The 20,316-nt window shown below is 36.0% G+C and overlaps 1 protein-coding gene across 6 annotated transcripts in view; it reads left to right on the top strand.

Moving 5' to 3' along the window:
- MARK1 (microtubule affinity regulating kinase 1) overlaps positions 1-20,316 on the top strand; it is a 58,463-nt gene that overhangs the window by 29,828 nt on the left and 8,319 nt on the right. For 4 of the 6 annotated variants that reach the window (XM_032682508.1, XM_032682506.1, XM_032682507.1 and 1 more), the window contains exons 4-14: positions 636-684; positions 1,809-1,874; positions 2,858-2,928; positions 3,905-3,961; positions 7,697-7,933; positions 8,023-8,142; positions 12,436-12,535; positions 13,139-13,251; positions 14,524-14,677; positions 15,747-15,940; positions 18,035-18,135. In XM_032682508.1, the coding sequence (XP_032538399.1) occupies positions 636-684; positions 1,809-1,874; positions 2,858-2,928; positions 3,905-3,961; positions 7,697-7,933; positions 8,023-8,142; positions 12,436-12,535; positions 13,139-13,251; positions 14,524-14,677; positions 15,747-15,940; positions 18,035-18,135 (1,262 nt within the window). Of the gene's footprint in view, positions 1-635; positions 685-1,108; positions 1,241-1,808; positions 1,875-2,857; positions 2,929-3,904; positions 3,962-7,696; positions 7,934-8,022; positions 8,143-12,435; positions 12,536-13,138; positions 13,252-14,523; positions 14,678-15,746; positions 15,941-18,034; positions 18,136-20,316 lie in introns of those variants that run through there. The other 2 variants (XM_032682509.1, XR_004355987.1) reach the window with 2 other exon arrangements.

Here is a 20,316-nt window from a genome sequence, read left to right as displayed (position 1 = left end):
TAAGTTTGTCCAGTTATCTCTAGTTATGTGACTCAGGATCATAAAGCACACTTGCAGGAATCGTAATCCTTCAGACCTTGCTGGGGGGAGAGGAGGCATCACTGCTTGTGACCCAGTGTAAAATTTGGTAGTTGTGAGATGTTAACTCACCCACTTCAGCTCTGTGGAGCACCAGGACTGGAGGACATCAGGATTCTTGGTGTCCAATTCCATTTGAACACCTTTTGGACTTGTAGTCCTGCACCTTGTATTTGCACCTGCAGTTCTGTCTGTATTCAGGGTAGTTGGCTGAGCTTGCCAGTCACCATAGAAATAAGAGCAAAGAGACACTGAAAACTTGTGTGAATAATCTGTTCATTTTGGTCAATGTGAAACTCCAGAAAGGGTTATAAAACTTAGTGTATCTGTATAAAGCTTAAAAATTAATCTGGTTTTCATATGTAGTGGTTCTTTTTATATAATGCTTAAGATGTATATTATTTTCTGGAGTTCATAGCATTATATTTATCTGTATTTTATGCTAATGCTACTTTCTTTGACCATTTCTGTCTCCTTTTTGATACTAAATTTACCTATCTTGTGTAACTTTCTCCAAATAAACATCTTCTAAGAAAATTGTCTTGCTTCCTTGACAGTTGTTTCGAGAAGTACGAATAATGAAGATACTGAATCATCCCAATATTGGTAGGAGCCCTACATTTCTGCAAACTTTTTTTTTTGTTATAATGTTTACATTTTACTCTATTTGACTTTATTTGAATGTACTGCTATTAACTTTTTTTTGAGATAATAGGACAGTAGGCATCCAGTAAATACTTCGTTGTCTCACCTTCTTTATTGACTCTGCTTGCAACAAGAATTTTGCTCTAAGGGGGTAAACTGCTCAGTCTAGGAAAGCCTTACATAGAGTAGGAGATGTGGAGTGCTCCGGTCTGTCAAGAGCCCTAACTCCCCTCTTCCACTGAAATTACTCTTGAGACCCAAAAGCATGAGTTTCTTAGGTGAGAGGAGAAAAACTCCATTAGTTCAGTCTAGGAAAGACTCCTGCTGACTGATATTTCCAGAAAATTAGAATTACCAAGTATGTAATTTTCCCTTTCTGCTTTAGTTCTTTCACCTACCCCACAGCTTCAGGGCCCTACTTTGTGATGACAATTCTTCTGGCTGAGGAGGGCTGGACAGTCTTGTTCCAGAGACAGTTAATGGTCCTGAATCGGCCAGAGGGCTTGTTGCATACAAGGTATGGACGAGGTGTACAAGTTATTACATGCTAGGCACTCCCTTCTCATCCCTTGAATTGTTTGTTGCTTTTTCAGCATTCATAGCTTCTGCTGTTTTTTGTTTTCCTGGGGGTGGTGGTGGGGCTGTGTTTGTTTTAAATGAGTGGTTACTGCTGCAATCTGAGGAAAGTCAGACTTAACATTTCTGGTATCCATTTGGTTCTTAGTTGGTCAGAATCTCAGATTTCTGACTGTGAGCAGTTTACTAGCAAAACAGGGGAGGTTTGTATGATCTTAAAGACATCTGTGTCAAATTAAACACTAATTTCAGCATGAACTCATTTGTACAGTGTGCATAAACTTCTGAGAAAATTATGAATTAATGTGCTTTATTATCAACTGTGGTTTAGAAATTAATTTTGCTTTTTTCCCCCCTCAAAAGAATGCTAACCTAAAGGATATAAAGTTTCTGTATGATATCATGTTATCACTGGCCTTAAATTATACTCATTCCATGAGTGTAATTGTTTGTTTGTGCTGTACTTTTACTCCCAGCTGCAATCTCTTTCTCATTCGTTTTTCTTGCAGTAAAATTATTTGAAGTTATTGAGACTGAAAAGACGTTGTATTTGGTAATGGAATATGCCAGTGGGGGTAAGTGGATTCTTAAATCTGCGTTAAAGATAAACTGAAATGCCAGTTACATGCCTAGAAACGATTTAAGGATTTAACAGTTAATGGGTTATTGCAATCTGGCCTTCACAACAGTCCTAGCAGATCTCCCAGGGCAGACTTTCTTCCTTGCATCACATTCCATAAAGTAACCTCTTAGGTTTGTGCTTAAGGGTAGTTCCCATTCTGAGGTTTCTACTGCAGTATCAGGAGATAATCTGGTGCTGATTCTGGCAAAAACTCAGCTCGGTATTTATCTGCTATATTTAGGCAAGCACTGGTGCCTTATTTTATCTTGAAATTGTGTGCCAAAGCAATTGGAGAGGCAGATCTGGGAAGGGAATAAGGAACACGGGAAAGGGCACCCACAGGATCATAGTGAGAAGGGACAGTGAGTGCTTGCTTTAGAAGCTGCCTAGCACCTGAATGGGAAATGTTTGAATGTGGGAAGAGAATCCAGCACAGGGCTGGATTCACACAGCTAGGAAAAGCTGCTGTCAGACGCTGCAAAGATGAGGTTCTGAAAGGCATTTGAGCAACTTTATTAGAAAGAGAACAAGATGGAAAAAACAAAAGTGGTACAGATAATGTTAAGTGAAGCCACTAGATATATGTGAAACAAATCTGGTACATAAGAAGTTGCCCGATTCCCACTGTGTCTTATATACAATATGAATATTTTTCATTATTTTGTTCATTTCACAGTGGTTATTAAGTCAATTTATTTTAAGAATTGAAGATGCCTTAGTATAAAGTGTTCCATTTTTACACTTGTTGGTTATTACGTGTCTACAAAATTAAATCCAGTGCAAACAGTAAAAAGGAATTTTCATTGGCTGCTTCTATTTCCTTTCCATTCAAGAAAGGAGGGAGCATGGGGTGTGTGTTGTTTTCAAGCATGATTTGATTGTGCATGACAGTAAAAAAAAAAAATAGTACTGATGTTTTGTGCTTGTCATGATCAGGAGAAGTGTTTGACTACCTAGTTGCACATGGAAGAATGAAAGAGAAAGAGGCTCGTTCCAAATTCAGGCAGGTACGAAATTAACGTTCACTCTTCCTTTTGTTTCTATTTATGGTGTTTTCAGATAGACATGAGTGTAAGCCTACTTCTTTTACTTTAGAAAAATATTAATTGTTTTGATAATGTTTATTAAAGCTGCAGTGGAAAAAAATCCCTGAAGAGAAAAATATCTGCTTCCTACATGCTGTCTAAAAATAGTAAGATTGTTTTACATTCCTGTAGTTGATGTTCCTAAGAGTCACTTTTTTTAATTGTGACTCACTTGAGGTTTAAATCCTTTTCTGAATATTTTAGAATTTAACAGATGTTCTATCTACAGATGTTGATATGATGACATGTATTGCTGTGTCATGTCACACTGTTTTGTATGAAGGCTATTCTGTAATAGGATTTTATATTCTTCTTACAAACTTTCTCATTTTAATCCTTTTATTACCCTGGTTTTAGTGATTATTTTGGAAAAACTTTAATTAGATAAATAAAACATGTTTGGTATTCTGCAGAATTAAAGCTCTGTAATTAACATGCGAAGAAACTGCTCTGAACTTGCTGTTTCAGACTTGTTTTTTGTTATATATATGAAAGACATATATGAAAATGTTGAATGAATTGTTCTGTTGGGGGTGAATTGCAGAGATACGCAATTGATATTTTAGAAGATAAAATCTGAGATGATACATATGGCTATTGGGTTGGAGGGTGGATTAATTTCCTTTTAGTAGTTGCATTTAAAATATATTTCTCCTATTACCTGGAAGAGTATATATTAAACTTATTTTTAGTAGGAAAATGAGCTACTTTTAGTGACCTTCTAGTATTTAAGCTTTAATGAAAGAAACCTAGATGAATATTTTCTAAAATAAAAGCCTCATTTATTAGTTTCTTACATTCTAGTGAATCATATCAGGAACCGAAATTACTAAATAATATGCAAAAACTTATACTGAAGTTGAAATAAAATAATTCACTGTTCATCTTGGTGTTTCAGATTGTATCTGCTGTACAGTACTGTCATCAAAAATGCATAGTTCATCGTGATCTTAAGGTAGGTTGTTACTTATTTTACTTTTTACTGCCTGACAGTGTGGTCTTAATTTCATTCTGTATATTTGTCCTTGCCACTGTCTGTGAATGCCTCAAACACGTGAATGAAAGAACTATCACTTTTTTATTCTTAGTTTTCTGAAGCACAAAAATAACATAGCTCGCCTGTTGGAACAGGGAAGAGACAAGAATAGAACATATGTTACTTTCATTCCAATTTTGGCTTTAAGGAAAGGACATGCTCTCCAGAGAATTATACCTGCTGTCGTGCTGATATCTACTCTGTGAAGCTGCAGAAGTTCAATTGATACCAGTCAGCACTACTTAATTAAAATATTTTCAGTTAAAATATATCTCAAGGATATGTAGAAGGGTTTTTTCTTAGTGATTTTTAAGAAATATGTTAGATTTTTAATCCATTTGAACTTCTGGTTTGTACTGTAGTGTTTAATTTGGGCAGAAAAATAAATTGAGGGTAAAGAGAAATTAGTTGAATTTGCTTTTCTTTATGCTTTCTGGTAATCTATCTATGTAAACCACCAGACCATATTAAGAGTTCAGCAATTGCTGAACAACAATAGGTACAACCTAGCCCTTCAGCGTGAAGTTGTCTTAGTGCCAAGTTTAGATATCATGAGACTTGGACACAAGTTCCACTTAAAAGCTGTCTTGTGCTCTTGCTTTGATGTCTTTGTACATTTACAAAGAAAACATTGGTGTAGGTTCTTTTCTACTAATGTATCTAAACACTTGTGAAAAGCTGAGGCTGAATAATTTTTAAGGTGATTTTTTTTTTTTTCCCACCAGTGTCCTTTGTCTTAATTTTCTTATAATACGCTACAGTGTTCTCTGAATTTCAATCTTAAAAATCTGTTCCCTCATATCTGTTGATCTGCCAGCTCCTGCTTGTGCACATGGTGCTGGATAATAAATCCTTTTCTGCTGAGTCGTCCCTGCCCCGGGATTGTTGTCATCTGATGGTGGAGGTGCCTGGCCAGCACTCTGAAGTCAGAATGCAAGGAAGGAAAGGGCTGGGATCTCACTGAAATCTTGATTTAAAAAAATTCCTCCACGTCTTGCGCGGTGTTTTGGAGCCTGTGAATGTTTTGTCAAACTCCCTGGAGCTTACTGCAGCCACTGTTGTTGAGCTTTCCAGAAGGCTGCACCTAGGGACCTGTTGGCTTGCCAGGACAAGCCACTTTTCCTGGTTCTCTCACTCCTACACTTGGCTGGAAATAGAATGCCAGCCATCTCTTCATGCTTATCTAGCACTGGCTTATTCAGCCCAGCTATACTACTGAGTCTTGCTGCATTAACCCCTGCAGTTACTCAGTATCTTGCTCTTTCTCCCAGAGCCTGTTACAGCCTCCACCACTCCTTCATTTTTTAGTTCCATAGCACACACACAGCTCACTGCATTCCTCGCAGGCCTGTCCAAAACTACTTTGCAGCGTTCACACAGGAATTACCTGCCACAAGTAGTCTGCAGCTGATCTTTCTATTTGCAAGGCAGGCAGGCAGGCTCTAAAACAACACTTTTGTTTGATATTCTCTCTCCATCATCTCTTGGCTGGAGTTATGCTAGACTCATTTGTAAAGTTCAGTTAGGTGTAATTGAGAGCCAGCCAACCTAGCCAACAAAAAATATATTTCCCAAAGGAAAAAGGGCTAAATGTATGTATGGCTTTGAGGAGGTGTTCTTGCTTCGTCTCTTCTTTCCAAGTGTTATGCTATGTCTCCTTTAAAACTATTCTCATGGAGCTGCAGAGAAGGAAAAAGCAACTTCAAAATTGTGTCTGCATTCTCATCTGCTTCTGTTAACTCTCCATGGTATCAGCACATTGAGCAATTGACATTGCAGCACCACAAGGCAGAGGTCTACCACCACTTTGGATATTTTTGATGAGACTTTTTGACTTTAATAACAGGTTAAACTCTATCAAATTTAAATTACTTCAGACTAAACTGTGAAGTTGTTTAAGAAAATGTGCAAATTTGTCCAAACTATTCTGGCAGAAGAGGAGGAAGTGCAAGGCCCATGGGAACTTAAACTGTCTCCTTTTAACTTTCTGTGATTATAAACAGCTATAACCAATTTCAGCTTTGCTCATCCCTTGATGCACAAAACTTACCTTACCTTTTCTGTTCGTATTTTTTTGCCCTGAACATGTAACCCACGAGAGCATAGTCTTTCTGTTTGGCTTATTAAAAAGGTTTTTTGGTGCTTTTGTTCGAAGTGAGGAACCCAAAAGCATGAGGTACTCGGGTAGCAGAGTACTGTTGAACCAGGAGGACTATTGTAATCGCAGAGCAGCTGCACTGACAGTACTGTTTTCACCACAAGGAAAATGAAGTCTTTGTGCAATAGTGTAAAAGGCTGTTAAATCTGGAAAATAGCTCTGTGAGTCTGTCTGCAGGCACATCAGCTGGAACCAGCTGGGATCACAGGTCCCATGAATTTCTCATGAATTGGGAAAATAAAATATTTTCCAGGATAGAGTTTTTACAAACAGGCTGTATTTTAGTCCTGATAAAGGCTGAGTTCTGTTGCGCAGCTATTAGCTTGATGTACTGGTGGTTAATTGTCTCCTGTTCTGTTCATTGAGTGTAAGTGAAATTATTAAACATAAACCCAAACAAACAAGCAAACCCAAACAAAATCATATTTACTCTTTTAATCAAAGCAACTAACTATTAGTTAGCTACTTCTCTGATGGTGAGCTAAGGCATTTTTATATTTTTCTGAGCTCCATTCTGGCACAGCATCTGAGACATGTCTGTTTGCTATAAAACTGATGTTTGGCAATTAGGTGAACCCTTTGCACTGGCTATTGTCTGTCCCCCTGTTGAAAGAGGATTCCTGCACAGCTCAGTGCTGCTCCTGTGTTGCTGATATGCAGATCAGGAGCTGAGACGAGCTTCCTTGCATTTTGAGAAATGCGGGTTTTTTCCATGCTACTTATTAGTATTTCTGTAACTTCACCCTTTTAATCTTCTGACCTACCTGTGATAGTAAATATAAGATACTGTTTACTGACTTTCCAGGTACTTGTATACTTGCATCTATGTTTATGTGATACATTGGTGCATGGGCATTAGTATTCTTAGATGTATGGAATACATACGTTGTGTATGAAAAAAAGTAGATACTTGAGTGTTAACACCTTGGTGTAATTGTTGCAGCAAACTCTAATAATAAAAGGGAGAGAATTTTTTGGTACAGAATGCTGAGATACAGCGTGTAGCTTGAAGTGTTTCATCTTGTAGGCAGAAGGTGCCTTCTTCTAAAGTCTTAAATCCCTTCTAACATTTACTTCACAAAATGGTAGATGATGTCTGAGATTAGATTTACTCTCCTTGGCATCAGAAGTTGGCATGAACCTGTCAAAAGCTGCAGCTGCTATTCTGAGATGTCTAGATACTTCAATCTAAAGCTGAACTAAGATATTTCTTCCAGAAAATAAAATCTTTGTAGTTGATTCACTAGCTGACTTTTAAGTCTATTTAGCTGCTTTTAACAGTTTTATTTTCCTGAGTAAACATAGTCAATTTTCAGTCCTTGTAATGTATTTGGGGATATTAGTTTCTTTTGTTCTGCAAGAAAGATGCAGATGGTGAATCATTTTAGAAAAAGAAACGTTTTTTATTGATCGATGATGCAATGTACTATATATTTATATATGTACACTTATTTTGATACGAACGTTGTCCTTTTTCCCTTTTATTTTTCTCTTAGGCAGAAAACCTTCTCCTTGATGCAGATATGAACATTAAAATTGCAGACTTTGGCTTTAGTAATGAATTTACGGTCGGTAATAAACTGGACACGTTTTGTGGAAGCCCGCCTTACGCTGCTCCTGAACTTTTCCAAGGAAAGAAATATGATGGTCCTGAAGTGGATGTGTGGAGCCTTGGGGTGATTTTGTATACACTAGTAAGCGGATCATTGCCATTTGATGGACAGAACCTAAAGGTACAGTTACAGTCTGAAAGCTTGGCTTTTTGCTGTCTTTAAATCTCCTGTGTCATTAGGAGCTCACCTTTTAAAACTCTATTTTAAAGGAACTGAGGGAGCGAGTACTGAGGGGGAAGTACCGCATTCCATTCTATATGTCCACAGACTGTGAAAATCTACTTAAGAAGCTACTAGTACTGAATCCAATAAAACGAGGCAGCTTGGAAGTAAGTCATTTCATCTTGGAAAAAAGGTTTTTAGATTAAGAAAGCGTAACATACAGTAATTTCTGAAGACTTGTTATTTTTCACAGTAGATACTTTCTTTCTGTTTAAAGGGCCCCAAAGTTTTGTTAAAAAAAAATTAATGAGGAAATGTCCCAGAAACAGTACAGCTTGAAAATAGAAAGCGTTAATGAATGAAAGTCTAACCTTTCAAATTGCAGCTGACTATCATTTAAGAGCATTTCCAAGTGCAAGCTGCTCCCTGTTGTTTTAGTCAGCTAATAGAGATAGTTCAAAATTTGTGGAAAGCAGGACAAGATTGTAAATATCTTCTTCTTGGAGTTTTTCAGAAAAAAAAAACAAACAAAACAACCAAACCAACAACAACCAAAAAACCCAAAACAAAAACAAAAACAACAAAACAAACAAACAAAAACAAACAAAAACAAAACCACAAAAAAAACCAAACCAAAACAAAAAAAAAACCACAAAATACAAAAACAGCAGCAGGCAGGACCACAATTTTTTTAACTTAACTGTTTTCAGCATGACTTAAAATATATGTACAAGAACAATAAATGTGATGGAAAACTGGGATTTTTGCTAGTTTTAGTGCCATAATATGTGTAAACACTTAGGACTGTTTGAATGATAAGCTAATAATTGCTAATTACTTCTGTTCAATCCTTTCTTTTCCCCCTCCTGGTAGTTTTGTTTCTGAATAGCTGAAAAATTAATATATATAATAGTACCTGCTGTGTCCCTTAGCTAAAATCTATTTTGAGGATTTCTACTGAGTTATAATTTTTTTTGTTAGTAAATTGGGTTTTCTTTTCATAGGATGTAGAGTATATTTGTGCATAACTTGTAAAGTGTCTAAAAGGTTCAGTGTTTTTTAAGGGGCTGTTTTGTTCAAGATTGCTGTATTGGCATGTAATTACTGGATAACTCCAGAGCTAGTATTTAACAAATATTTGGTGTAGAGTTCACTCTAAAAGCTGCTCTGTTCTATTTTGTGATTTCTTTAACAAAAAGAGATTTTTTAAAAATAGCATCTACTTACCATAGAGATGAAAGTAGAGCAGAAGATAAATAGAATGCTTTTAAAATAGTATTTGCATGAGTTAATCACCAGTGACTTTTGTTTCATCTTTCTACACATACTTGTGCAGCAGTGGTTGGTGTCCCAGAGAATAATCCCATTTAAGCAGCTTTTTATTTGTAGTGGCATGAGTTATGCTCCCTGGCATGGATGCTACCTGTGCAAGGAAGCTTGCATTCACTGAGCTCTGTCTGCATGTACCTCATCTCAAACTGATGCTGCTTTATGACTTATTATAAATAGTTTTAACTTGAATAAAATCTGTGCTGAAGAGAATAGTGAATGATGGGTTCTACTTCACTGATATTCATTAATTATAGTCTATTATTATTGTCTAGTGGACATAATGATAAGAGTGTAGTCACTCGAAGATGCTGAAAGATCGCTGTTTTCCTGTCTCATGTTTAAGTTTTAGGAAAATAGATTTTCCCTTTACTGAGTTTTCTTCTGGATTTTCAGCAGTTTCTCTTCAGATCTAATTTCACTTTCATTCTAGATATTGTAGTGTTATCCAGTTCTTCTAAAATTCCTTCCAGTCCCTGGAGAGAGGTGTTGAATAGGCAGCCTCGCTGAAATGGCAAGCTTGTCAGATTGTGTGGAAGAAAGCAAGTGAATTTTGTGTGACGGAGGGTCTTGAGCCAGTACCAAAACACTGATGATAACAGGCAATGATCAGCATGATAATCTGAGAGAGAGAGAGAGACATCACAACCTTTTGTAAAAGGAATATTCCTGAAATCACATTTGTTGAATTAAAAAACTATGGTGTGTGGTTTGGAAAGAAATTACTGTTTCTTCTCTCTGAGCACTCCTAAAAATACATGTTTAGAATGAAAGTATATATTTATTGCAAGTTTCTAAAAGTGGAAGGACAATTTCATCTTAGATGGGGAAGATTTATTTGTGCATTGTCTTTTTGATTATTTGCTCAGTCCCAACCATAGACCCTCTCAGTTCCTATGCATGTTTTTTGCAGACCATCCCTTGAGGATGTTTATCAGTGACATTAGCATCAAAGCTGAGATTCACACAGGGTCAGCACTGTATGGGTTAGGCTTAGCACTTGTCCTTCGGTAAGGACCACACAAATTTTTATTAAAATGCTTCATCTAGACTTTTTTGTGGTTGTAGCAGAGAGAGAACATTTTAGAAGCAAGAAAATGTGGTTACAAACCAGTAAATCTTCCCAGGAAGAAATGGGAAAAATGCATTGTCATAAAATATGTGGATCTCTCTGTCAGGATTTCAACAAATTCCTCTTTCCCTCTCCTTCAATCTTCAATTCTTTTGCATAGTATTGCTTCAAAATTCCTACAGAGCAGATTTATGCTTATGAATTGTAATAAAGCAAATAATTTTGATACAGACAGGTCTTGAGCCAGACTAGATTTTTATTAGGTAGTTTTCTAAAAATTGAGGGAAAGTTTCTTAATAATACCTAGTTGGTTGAAATTTAGTTTGGGTTGATGTTTAAGAAGTACAGTTTGGGTCAGATTTTTAAATACCCTGAGCAAGGCTGCTGCTCTTCAGTCAGCTGACTGGAAGCCCAGCTGAACTTGCACAAATGTAATATTGATCCTGGAATTGGATTGTTTGTGTCGCTTCAAAATGCTTGATTGTAAGAGCCTGTTTAAGAGTTGTACAATAACTCAGTGTGCCTCTGAGACTGTGTATTTGAAAGACAGAAGCTAGTTTAGATATTTAACAGATGGAAACTGAGAGCAAATTACATTGAACTACAGATCCACCTACTGAAGAGACATGAAAAACTTCAAGTGGGCATTGTTGGGTTTGCCTGTTAATTCAAGAAGCATCAAGATTGGGAGTAGGATTTGAGCAGTGATTCCTGTCATCCACTTCACTGTGCTTAAACTTCAGATTTACTTAACTTCAGATTTATTTAATGGTATCTTTAAAAAAGATACCTTTAAAAAAGGACTGCAGATACTGCACAGTACTCTTTGGGGAGTTGCTTATGTTACTGCAAGACTGCAAATATGTAACCGAAGTCTACTGTCAAGTAGACTCATGCTCTGTGTGTCAGAAATACAATATAGCAATGTGTTCACAATCCCTTCTCCTCAAAAGCCAAAAAATCAATTCCATGGTAGAACAAATCTATAAGTCTTACTGTCAGCAAAATATAAACTGGCCCAAGTACAAAGTTCTGTATTGTTCTCGTAAGGGTACAGCTATTGGGGTCTGTAATTTGGCAGCAGCAGCACTACATAGAAAGAATTTGGTTATATCAATGGAAAATTGAGTCTTTGGCTCTTTGTGAGAAATAAGTTAATTCTCTGTTTGCAAGGCATATTTGGAGCCTGTGGGAAACTTAATTTGCTGGCACTTGTTTCATTCTTCTGTTTGTGTAGTGAGCAGTATTAGCATCTGTCCCTAAAGAGACGTGTGCCTGTTGCTATAGGAGGGAGAATGGTGTTAGGTGTTTTAAAGATGAATATGCCCTTACAGAGAAATTGTGATGGTTAGGGATTCCAGATGATCAATCTTAAAGGCATATAAAAGATCTGGAATGCAGCAGAAGGAAATTTTCCAAAGAATGCAGAAGAAATTTTTGGAGTAAATAACTACCTGGCATAGAGAGAGTTAAGAGGCATTTCTCCCTTCAGCCAAACTGTGAACATATTTAGGTCAAGTGCAGTGAGAAGGTCCATAGGAAAAAATGACCAGTTGGCATCATGATCTTGAAACTAATGACTGTAGGAAGCATCAGCATGCTCCTGAAATATTCCTTAGTTTCTAAACACTTTCCTTTGCTATTATTTGAAGGAGTTATTTATCGTGGTAGAGTTGGTATTGTAGTAGCATCTAGGGATCTTAACCAAGATTAGGGCATGAGTGTCAGACACTCTGCAAGATGAGATTAGGAGACAGTGGAAGTGAAGGGGACAAAATGAAAGATTTTTGTGTTGAAACTGCAGGGGTTTTTTCTCTCAGTAGTTCTGCTGGTATTTCAGGCAGGGGATTTGTACTATAAAAGGTAAATTGTAGGGAAAATGAGCTAATGGAAACAAAAAGATGTGAAAAATGAAAGTAAAGATGTGAGGGGGGGGAAAAGTGTAAGGGAAAGAGCAGCATTCAGATTATTATGAATTTAAAATTGTTTTTCAGCAGACCAGCTAGCACATGGGGTCTGGTAAATGGAATGTTGATCTAAAGCTTATTTCTCTTCTTAGCAAATTATGAAGGATCGGTGGATGAATGTTGGCCATGAAGAAGAAGAACTAAAGCCATATACTGAGCCTGAACCAGATTTTAATGACACCAAGAGAATAGGTGAGAGTTTTACAAAGGTGTTACATCTGATATACACAGACAATTTTTGTCTTGTAAGCCAAACTAAACCCTTACTGAATTTGACCTACAGTCTCATCATACAAGTCAAATGCATTCTTTTTATTTAAATGAGGAATTCCATTACAATGCCCTCCTTTATAACTACTGTTGTGACTTCACTGAGCTGACATGAATCTACAAACACAGTAGACAAATAAGACTACAATGGGCTGAAGGGAACAGATTTTGTTATGAGGGCAACAATTTTTACCTGCTATGGTTAGACTAAGTTACTGTGTTGGCCCTGTATCTATTCATAGTTTCTATTTGCCAGTGCTTTATTTGTTTGTTGAAATAACATTGAGTGTTGTATAAATTAGTGAGGAGTTGTATAATATAGTTGAGAGTTTTCAAGATGAAAATAACACTGAGAGAGAGGAGTTGCAACATTTTTTATTTTTGCACAGCAAAAAAACTTCAGTGGGTTACATTGAATCTTAGTTACCTGTAAATTATAAGATTTTTTCTATTTTCACAGTTCTTAATTTGTCAGTAAACCCAAGCACTTATTCTGCTGATGCATCTGGTTCATTTTACTTTTAGACATCATGGTCACAATGGGCTTTTCAAGAGAAGAAATACATGAATCTTTAGTAAACCAAAAGTATGATGAAGTCATGGCTACTTACCTGCTTCTAGGTAGAAAACCACCTGAAGTAAGTGCTATCTAATTTACATTTTCTGTTTTAACCTTTATATATGGCTGGGTTGAATATTCTGCTTGTTGATGTTTGTATCGATTATTTTGTAATGTTTTTAAAAAATTGTAATTAATCACTTATTAATGTCTTTCCCTTTTCATATCTCCTTGGATATCTTGTTAGATATCCCATATGAAGAAATAAGTTAAATTAAGTATCTTCATGTTTGCTTATAAATACATTGAATCACTTTTTTAAAAAGGTGGCTGTTAATCTGGCATAATTTCTAAATGCTGAGTCTTCTTCCTGTCATGTGTGTTTTCAGTTAAAATCTAAAATAGTAAGTTTGACTGCAGCAATTATTCTTCTAACTACTCCGATACGACATCCTTTATTTCTCAGAAATGCTCGTCCTTTCTCGCTCATGTTTTGTTTATGGTATATTTTATTATTTAATAAATAATTGCATTGTAGTCATTAATAAATTGGTGGTATAAAGTTTTTCTACTATTTTGGAACTAGACAAATCTGTAAAGCTTTTGGAATCACATGGATTTTTCGAGAAATCAGACTGAGAACAAGACTTTCTTTTTGAAGGAATTTTTCCTGCTGCGTCATTGGCCTTCCTTCAGTTCCAAGATAGTGTAGATCTGATACATGCATCCTTGAGTGCATTTTCTCACATCTCTGAACCTGAATTCCCTTGTGATGGCAGAGCACGAAGGGAATCTGTCTAGAATCATTTTGACTCAAATTGCTTGGAAGAGGATATTTGTCTTTTTCCACTGCTCTTACTTACAACTTCTGCTTCTTAGATATCAACCAACCGGTGGCTGAGTTACATACCAGTTACATAAAGGTGTTTAGAAGGCCATAAAGAATCCTTTAATCAGTACTTGCATTTTTAGCCCTTCTGACTCAGTCCGATGCATTTTGAAATTGTTCTGAAGCTATGAATGCTTTTAGGCTTTAAAATAAAATAAAAAAAAAAAACCAGAGGGAGCCATTCCGTGGCTAAGGTTTTAAAATAGCACACTTTTTCTTTCTGTCAAGATTCTTCTAATTTTATTTTGAGCATTCATTAACTTAGCTTTAGCTGTGTGTTTTTAAAGCACGTTAAACATAGATGAAGTGATAAAATCCATCTTGAAGAATATTCTACTCTGGATACAATTTTAAACTACAAAGAAAAAAAGCCTTCTGTTGGGACTTTTTGCCTTATTATGCCATAAAAACACCAGCACTGTTGAATTTTGTTTATGCTTTGAAAAACTGTTTTTCTTGTAGTTTGAAGTAGGCGATTCCTTGTCCAGCAGCAACTTGGGTCAAAGATCTCGTCCCAGCAGCGACCTCAACAACAGCTCCGTGCAGTCTCCCGCTCACCTGAAGGTCCAGCGCAGTATATCGACCAACCAGAAACAGCGGCGGTTCAGTGATCACGGTGGGGATGACATTCCAACAAGTAAAGTAACATACACAATCTTAGCCTGGGTGTGAAGTGTTTTGTGAACCTGGCAGGTCCACCACTCTGTGCGTTTGTTGTGTATCTCATCGTGCTCTGCTGTGATGCTTCTATCTGTATGAACGCTTCTGGATTGCAGAGATTTAATTTTTTGGACTTGATACTTGGTTGACTCACTAAATAAGACATTGTGGGTGCGTTCTGTTTAGGAACTAATGGCAAATACTGGCCTGGATAATCCCAAGGGCAGCAAACCATTATTTTTATCAGTACATTTGGAGGCAGGGGCAAATTATTTGGTTCCAAGAGACAACAATTTTACCAAGTATTCAGGAAACATTTTTGGCTGAAAGTGCTTATGTCACAAAGTTAAAACACTAAATGGAAGATGATTTTTTTCCTCAGAGAGCTATCAAATTGTTATAAATACTTCTAAAATGTTTGGCCCTCTTCTCTGCCTAATTCACATTGTTCCCCCCCCCCTTTTTTTGTCCGAAAAAGCAACCCATATTATAAAAATTGTTAGCTGATGTGCTTTTATTTTAAGGGAATATAGAAGTCAACTGACGAAGGAGTTTTTCCAAAGCATTTTAAAGAATGATGGGGGGGGAAAGTGTAAAACATGCTTTTAAATAAAGCAGTCCTATGGTTTTCAGGGGAAAATAATCTTTCACGGTATTTAGAGGAAAAGGTATGTGGCAAAAAGTACTAGAGAAATACTTTGAAAAACATCCTCTAATTCCTTTTGTCATAATATCGTACAAATTGTATGGGTCTAAAATGAGAATTAAAATACTCTTCTAGGTTTTACATAGTGATATGAAATGGGAACTAATTCTGAACTGCAAATTGGTGGTGAAGAGAGAGTGAGTTAAAAGAAAACAGGCTGTCAAAGCTCAGTTTAGTAGGTTGGTATATGTGCTGAGTTTGCCGTCATAGTTGTTCGGATGCTTTTTTTGGACTCAGGGAACTATATTTAGACTACTTTGGCCAAGAAAAATGCAGTGACTATTTTTAGGTATTTATTAATACTGTTTTTATTTGGCAGTTGGTCCCTCAATTCCTCCTGCTGTGTCATACACAAAAAGGTCTCAGGCAAATAGCGTGGAAAGTGAACAGAAAGAAGAGTGGGACAAGGATGTATCACGCAAACTTGGCAGCACTACAGTGGGATCCAAAGGAGAGATGGCTGCAAGTCCTCTTGTGGGTCCAGACAGAAAGAAATCAAGTGCAGTTACCAGTGTGAGTGTGTGTGCTTTTGGCTCGTTATATTTATTTTTCCCTATTTTAACAAAATCTGCAGCACAGGGTTGCTATAGACATAATGGTTACTGACTAAGCCACTAAGTCTATTTCTGGTAACTTTTACTGGCAGACAGAAATAGGCTACAGTGGGTCTTTTAAAATAAACCTTTCCCTTCCCCTCACCAACTTTACTTTTTGTAACACTAACATAACAGTAAGCATGAGAATGTCTGCACTTGAGCAAACTGAAGTTTTGTCAAGACAAATAGTGGATATTTAGGGAAAGAACGTAAGAACAGAGCCAATATGGAGTGCTCTTTTTCTGGTTTTGAATGCTTGTGTATCTACAAGAAAGTCAAGGGACTTTCTGAATCAGAGATTTCATCTATTAATCCTACATAATATCCCTCATGAACCTTCTCCATAAATTTGGCTGTTACTTTTTCTGAAACTGCTTCATTTTGGACTTCAGGAATGGGGTGAGGTGAGGGGGAGCAACCCACTTGTTCCCTGCTGCATGTGCCTGTTGATGTTATGATTTACAACCTGGTTCTTGTATTCAGAAATTGAACAAGCAAATTAATATTTTTTTTTAAAAAATTAAATTTTAAATATGATCATTGTCCCCCACCCCCTCCCCAAGAGTCTTTGAAATTATGGCTGTGTGTATTGCATGCAGGAATTTTTGAGTCTTCTAAGATTTCATATCTGAGCTTTCCCAAAACTATATTACCCTAAAGCTGATTACAGTCATGTATGGTACAAGCTGATATGTCAAAAGCATTTCTCTGCTTTGTGAGAACTAATTAAATGGAGTATCTTTGCTATGAAGAATGAGAAATTGATTTACTTGCTAATGGCAACTTCAGTATTTGTACATTTTTAGCCCTGTTACTATTCTGGGACTTTGAAAGGCTTTGTGATGGGCACGATTAAGGAATATTAGTGTCTGATATTGCAACAGTAGTTCAAGGTTGAGCAGCTTACACAGAAAGTGAAATTGGTTTTTTTAAAAGTCAAACATTTAAAGTCAACAAAGCTAACTTGATGTGGGTAATTTTAAAATATTTTTGTGTAACTTTGGGGATAACATGATGTTATGGAAGGCAGAATTTCTTGAAAACATTTATCACCTTCAGTCATATTAGTCTAACTTATGAGAATTTAACTTCAGAAACAATTGCTGCAGTTGTTAATCTTCCTTACAAATTAGCCTTGAAACAGTTTATTCAGTAGTCTCTGTGGGGTCATATTAATGCTGAAAAATTGTAGGTGAGAGTGACCTAAGCACAGTAAATCGTGCAGAGTTCATAATGTCCTACAGTACCCAAGTCTGGTGTATTTGGAATCTTTTGCCAGCATGTGTCAGTATGCAATCTTAGCATGTTGCAACCTCTCCCACCCTAAATTCAATATCTACTGCATTAAAAACTGAGAATTGTACATCATGTACTAAAAGTAAGCCTTCAGCTGGTAACCTGTGTGTGTGATAGGGGTGGAGGAGAACATTTGTAGATGTTTTGTGAAGTGTATGCAAAGTGAAATTAATAGAAAGAAATTCCTGTCAGTATTTGCTGATACAAAACCTATTTGCTACGTTGTGTGCATCATAATTTCTGGATTGACTGACACAGGTCGATAATATTTTCATTTTCCTGTTGAAAGCTCTTTTGACAGAGGCAACAAACTGTAAGGCTGGAGCCCTTGCTGGCAAATTAATCTGTGCAGGGAAGCCTTTCAACCACCCATAGGTGTGTTCTCTGGTGTTCCAGTTTAGTTGATCTGAGGGACAAATAATTCTGTAGCACAGGAAGTGGGAATGGCATAATAATACTAAATTAAGCAAGTGTCAGCAAAATTAAATTCCTGTGTTTTCTCTTAGCATACTTGCAATGGTGAATGAGCTGTTGGATAAAATAGCTGATGATATAAATGATTTATGTCAACAGATTGATCTAGTACATCTGAAAACTTCAAGAATATAAATAAACAGTTGAAATGCTGTTTTGATTTGCTTCTGATGTTTACATTTTTGTACAACATAATTACAGTAGAAGAAAGTATTTAATTTTAGTCTTATTTTTCTTCTAGAATAATGTGTTTTCTGGTAGTGGAATGACAAGGAGGAACACTTACGTTTGTGAACGTTCTTCAGATCGCTATTCTGCAATACAGAATGGGAAGGACAACAGGTACTGTTCAACTTTTCTTGCTTATTAATTTGGGTACAAGAACTGAGGCACAAGAAGAAGCATGTTATGCAATTAATCAGTACCATTACGAAGCATGGTATGAAATACATGAAGTTCAAGTGTATGTTTTCATCTTGTCTTCCACTGCTGTTTCTGTGTTTGTGGTGAACTTTTTGACTACATGTGTCAATCAGCCTTTGCCTCTTTGAATGGAATCACATTTATTACCAAGGGTTGCCTTCCAACACAGAATAAAATATCTGTGCTAACAACTAACTGCTAAGTGGGCAGATATACTGTGGGGAACTTCAGATGGATCGCTCTGACAGTGTAGCTTGATCCTTTTTCATTTCCCCCTGTAATAGCTCAAAAAGCTGACACTGTTAAAACGTTCATTTTCAATACAACTTTTTGGTTTAAATAATATATTCATAGTGGTGGTAACCAAATTGTGTCTTTGTATGAGATGATAATTATGCTCAGTTTAGTATGTTTTGTTAAATAGTGTTGTTTTTAACAATGCCACAGTTACTGGCAGTTTTTAAATATGCCCTTTGTTCATCCTTGGTGTTAGTTAAGCCCTATACCTGACTGAGAGGCAAAATATTGGCTTTAATGGAGAGTAATAAAATCTGGATTTTTTTTTTTTTTTTAGATTCAAGTTACAACTCTTATACTGATGTTTTTTAAGCTATTCAAATAAAATGGTTCATGTAAAATAAACAAAAAAATACATAGCATGAGACAACATAATCTAGTAAACTAGTTTGGTTTTCTTTTCTGTCACAGAGCTTTAATTTTTTCAATGATGCATGTAATTTTGGAAATAAGAGAAGTATAAGGTTATTCATCTGTCATAAAATTATGAGCTGTGGAACCTATAAAATACAGCTATTTAAAAAAGTTTTTAAAGTCCTTTAAGGAGGTACATTAAAAAGCAGAAAACTAATTTTCAGTATTAGTTTCAAATTATTGGATGGGTGCTTTCAAAGTGTCTCCTCAAATTTTTGTGTAATGTTCAAAATATTTGAAACTAAGGTAGTAAGAATCCTTTTTTTGAAAAGAAAGAAAATAACATTTTTTTCAGATATAGGGTTAAAATATATGCTACAATATTTTTTTCCGATCTCACAAAGATAGGTAGTTTTTTCTTTCAAGAGATTTAGTACAAAAAACACTTTAAAAAGTCGGGATTTTATTTCAAAGTTTTTCATTTTACAGTTTAATTTTTTTCTATATATAGGAAATATATATTTCTATATAAAGATTCTTAATCCCTGTTCCTTTCGTGAGTGCAATGAATATCATACTCAGTTTTTTGGGCGTATTCCGAGAAATGAAGAATTTTTTTTTGAGTTTTATATGCCTTTCCCACAAGACATTGTGTTGCAGTTGTATTTGGATTTGGTGCAGATGAATGCCTTGTGTCGTCGAACTATTAATCTGAAATCTTTACCTCTTTGCTACTGGTATTATTTAGCTTTGGGACTGTAGTTGCTAATATATTATTAATGCAATTTCACTTAGGCTTGTAGAGGCAAAGCTGTAGTTTGCCTTAAGTCATTTGACTTTTCTTTTAAAAATTAATAACACAATAGTTTTGCCACTACTTTCATCTTTCTTGCCACTTTAGGAAGGAGAAATAAAAGTACCGGTAGAAGAAACTGTACTTTGAAAGGGTTGACTCAGCCTAGCAGTGGCTGGGATAGTCTAGAGGAGAAGTACAAATTGGTCCTTTAAAAACACAGTCAATTCCAAGTGATAGTGTGACAACAGTTCCAAATGTTTCAAGTTTTAAATGTTTGTTTTAACTGCAAATAGGGGTATCCACAAAAGGAGAGTCTATTTAATCAAACTCTTTAAGCCTTTTACAAACTTCTTTTTCAGTATTTTTTCCTATATCTATGTATTCTTTGTGGTCTTTCTTCATTACTTTTTGTGTGTAAGCTTTAACCTTGGGAGGAATGAAAAGGCCTAACTTAGCATGTGTGAATTGATTTATGGTGAATTGATTTATGGATGAACACAATTTTCTCACAATTCTGTATTCTTTACTTTAGCTGACTAAGACAACCTGGTCACTCAGTCCTTCTGGTTACTTAAACAGCACTTGCTGTGTTCTAAAAGAAGAAATCATTTAAAGGGTTTTACACTAACCTTTCTTTTTCCTTTCCCTTTGTC

The sequence above is a fragment of the Chiroxiphia lanceolata genome, chromosome 3, assembly GCF_009829145.1.
Source record: "Chiroxiphia lanceolata isolate bChiLan1 chromosome 3, bChiLan1.pri, whole genome shotgun sequence".
NCBI classification, from domain to species: domain Eukaryota; kingdom Metazoa; phylum Chordata; class Aves; order Passeriformes; family Pipridae; genus Chiroxiphia; species Chiroxiphia lanceolata.
The sequence above is the reverse complement of the archived record's forward strand: the minus strand, read 5'-3'. Positions and strand labels throughout refer to the sequence as shown.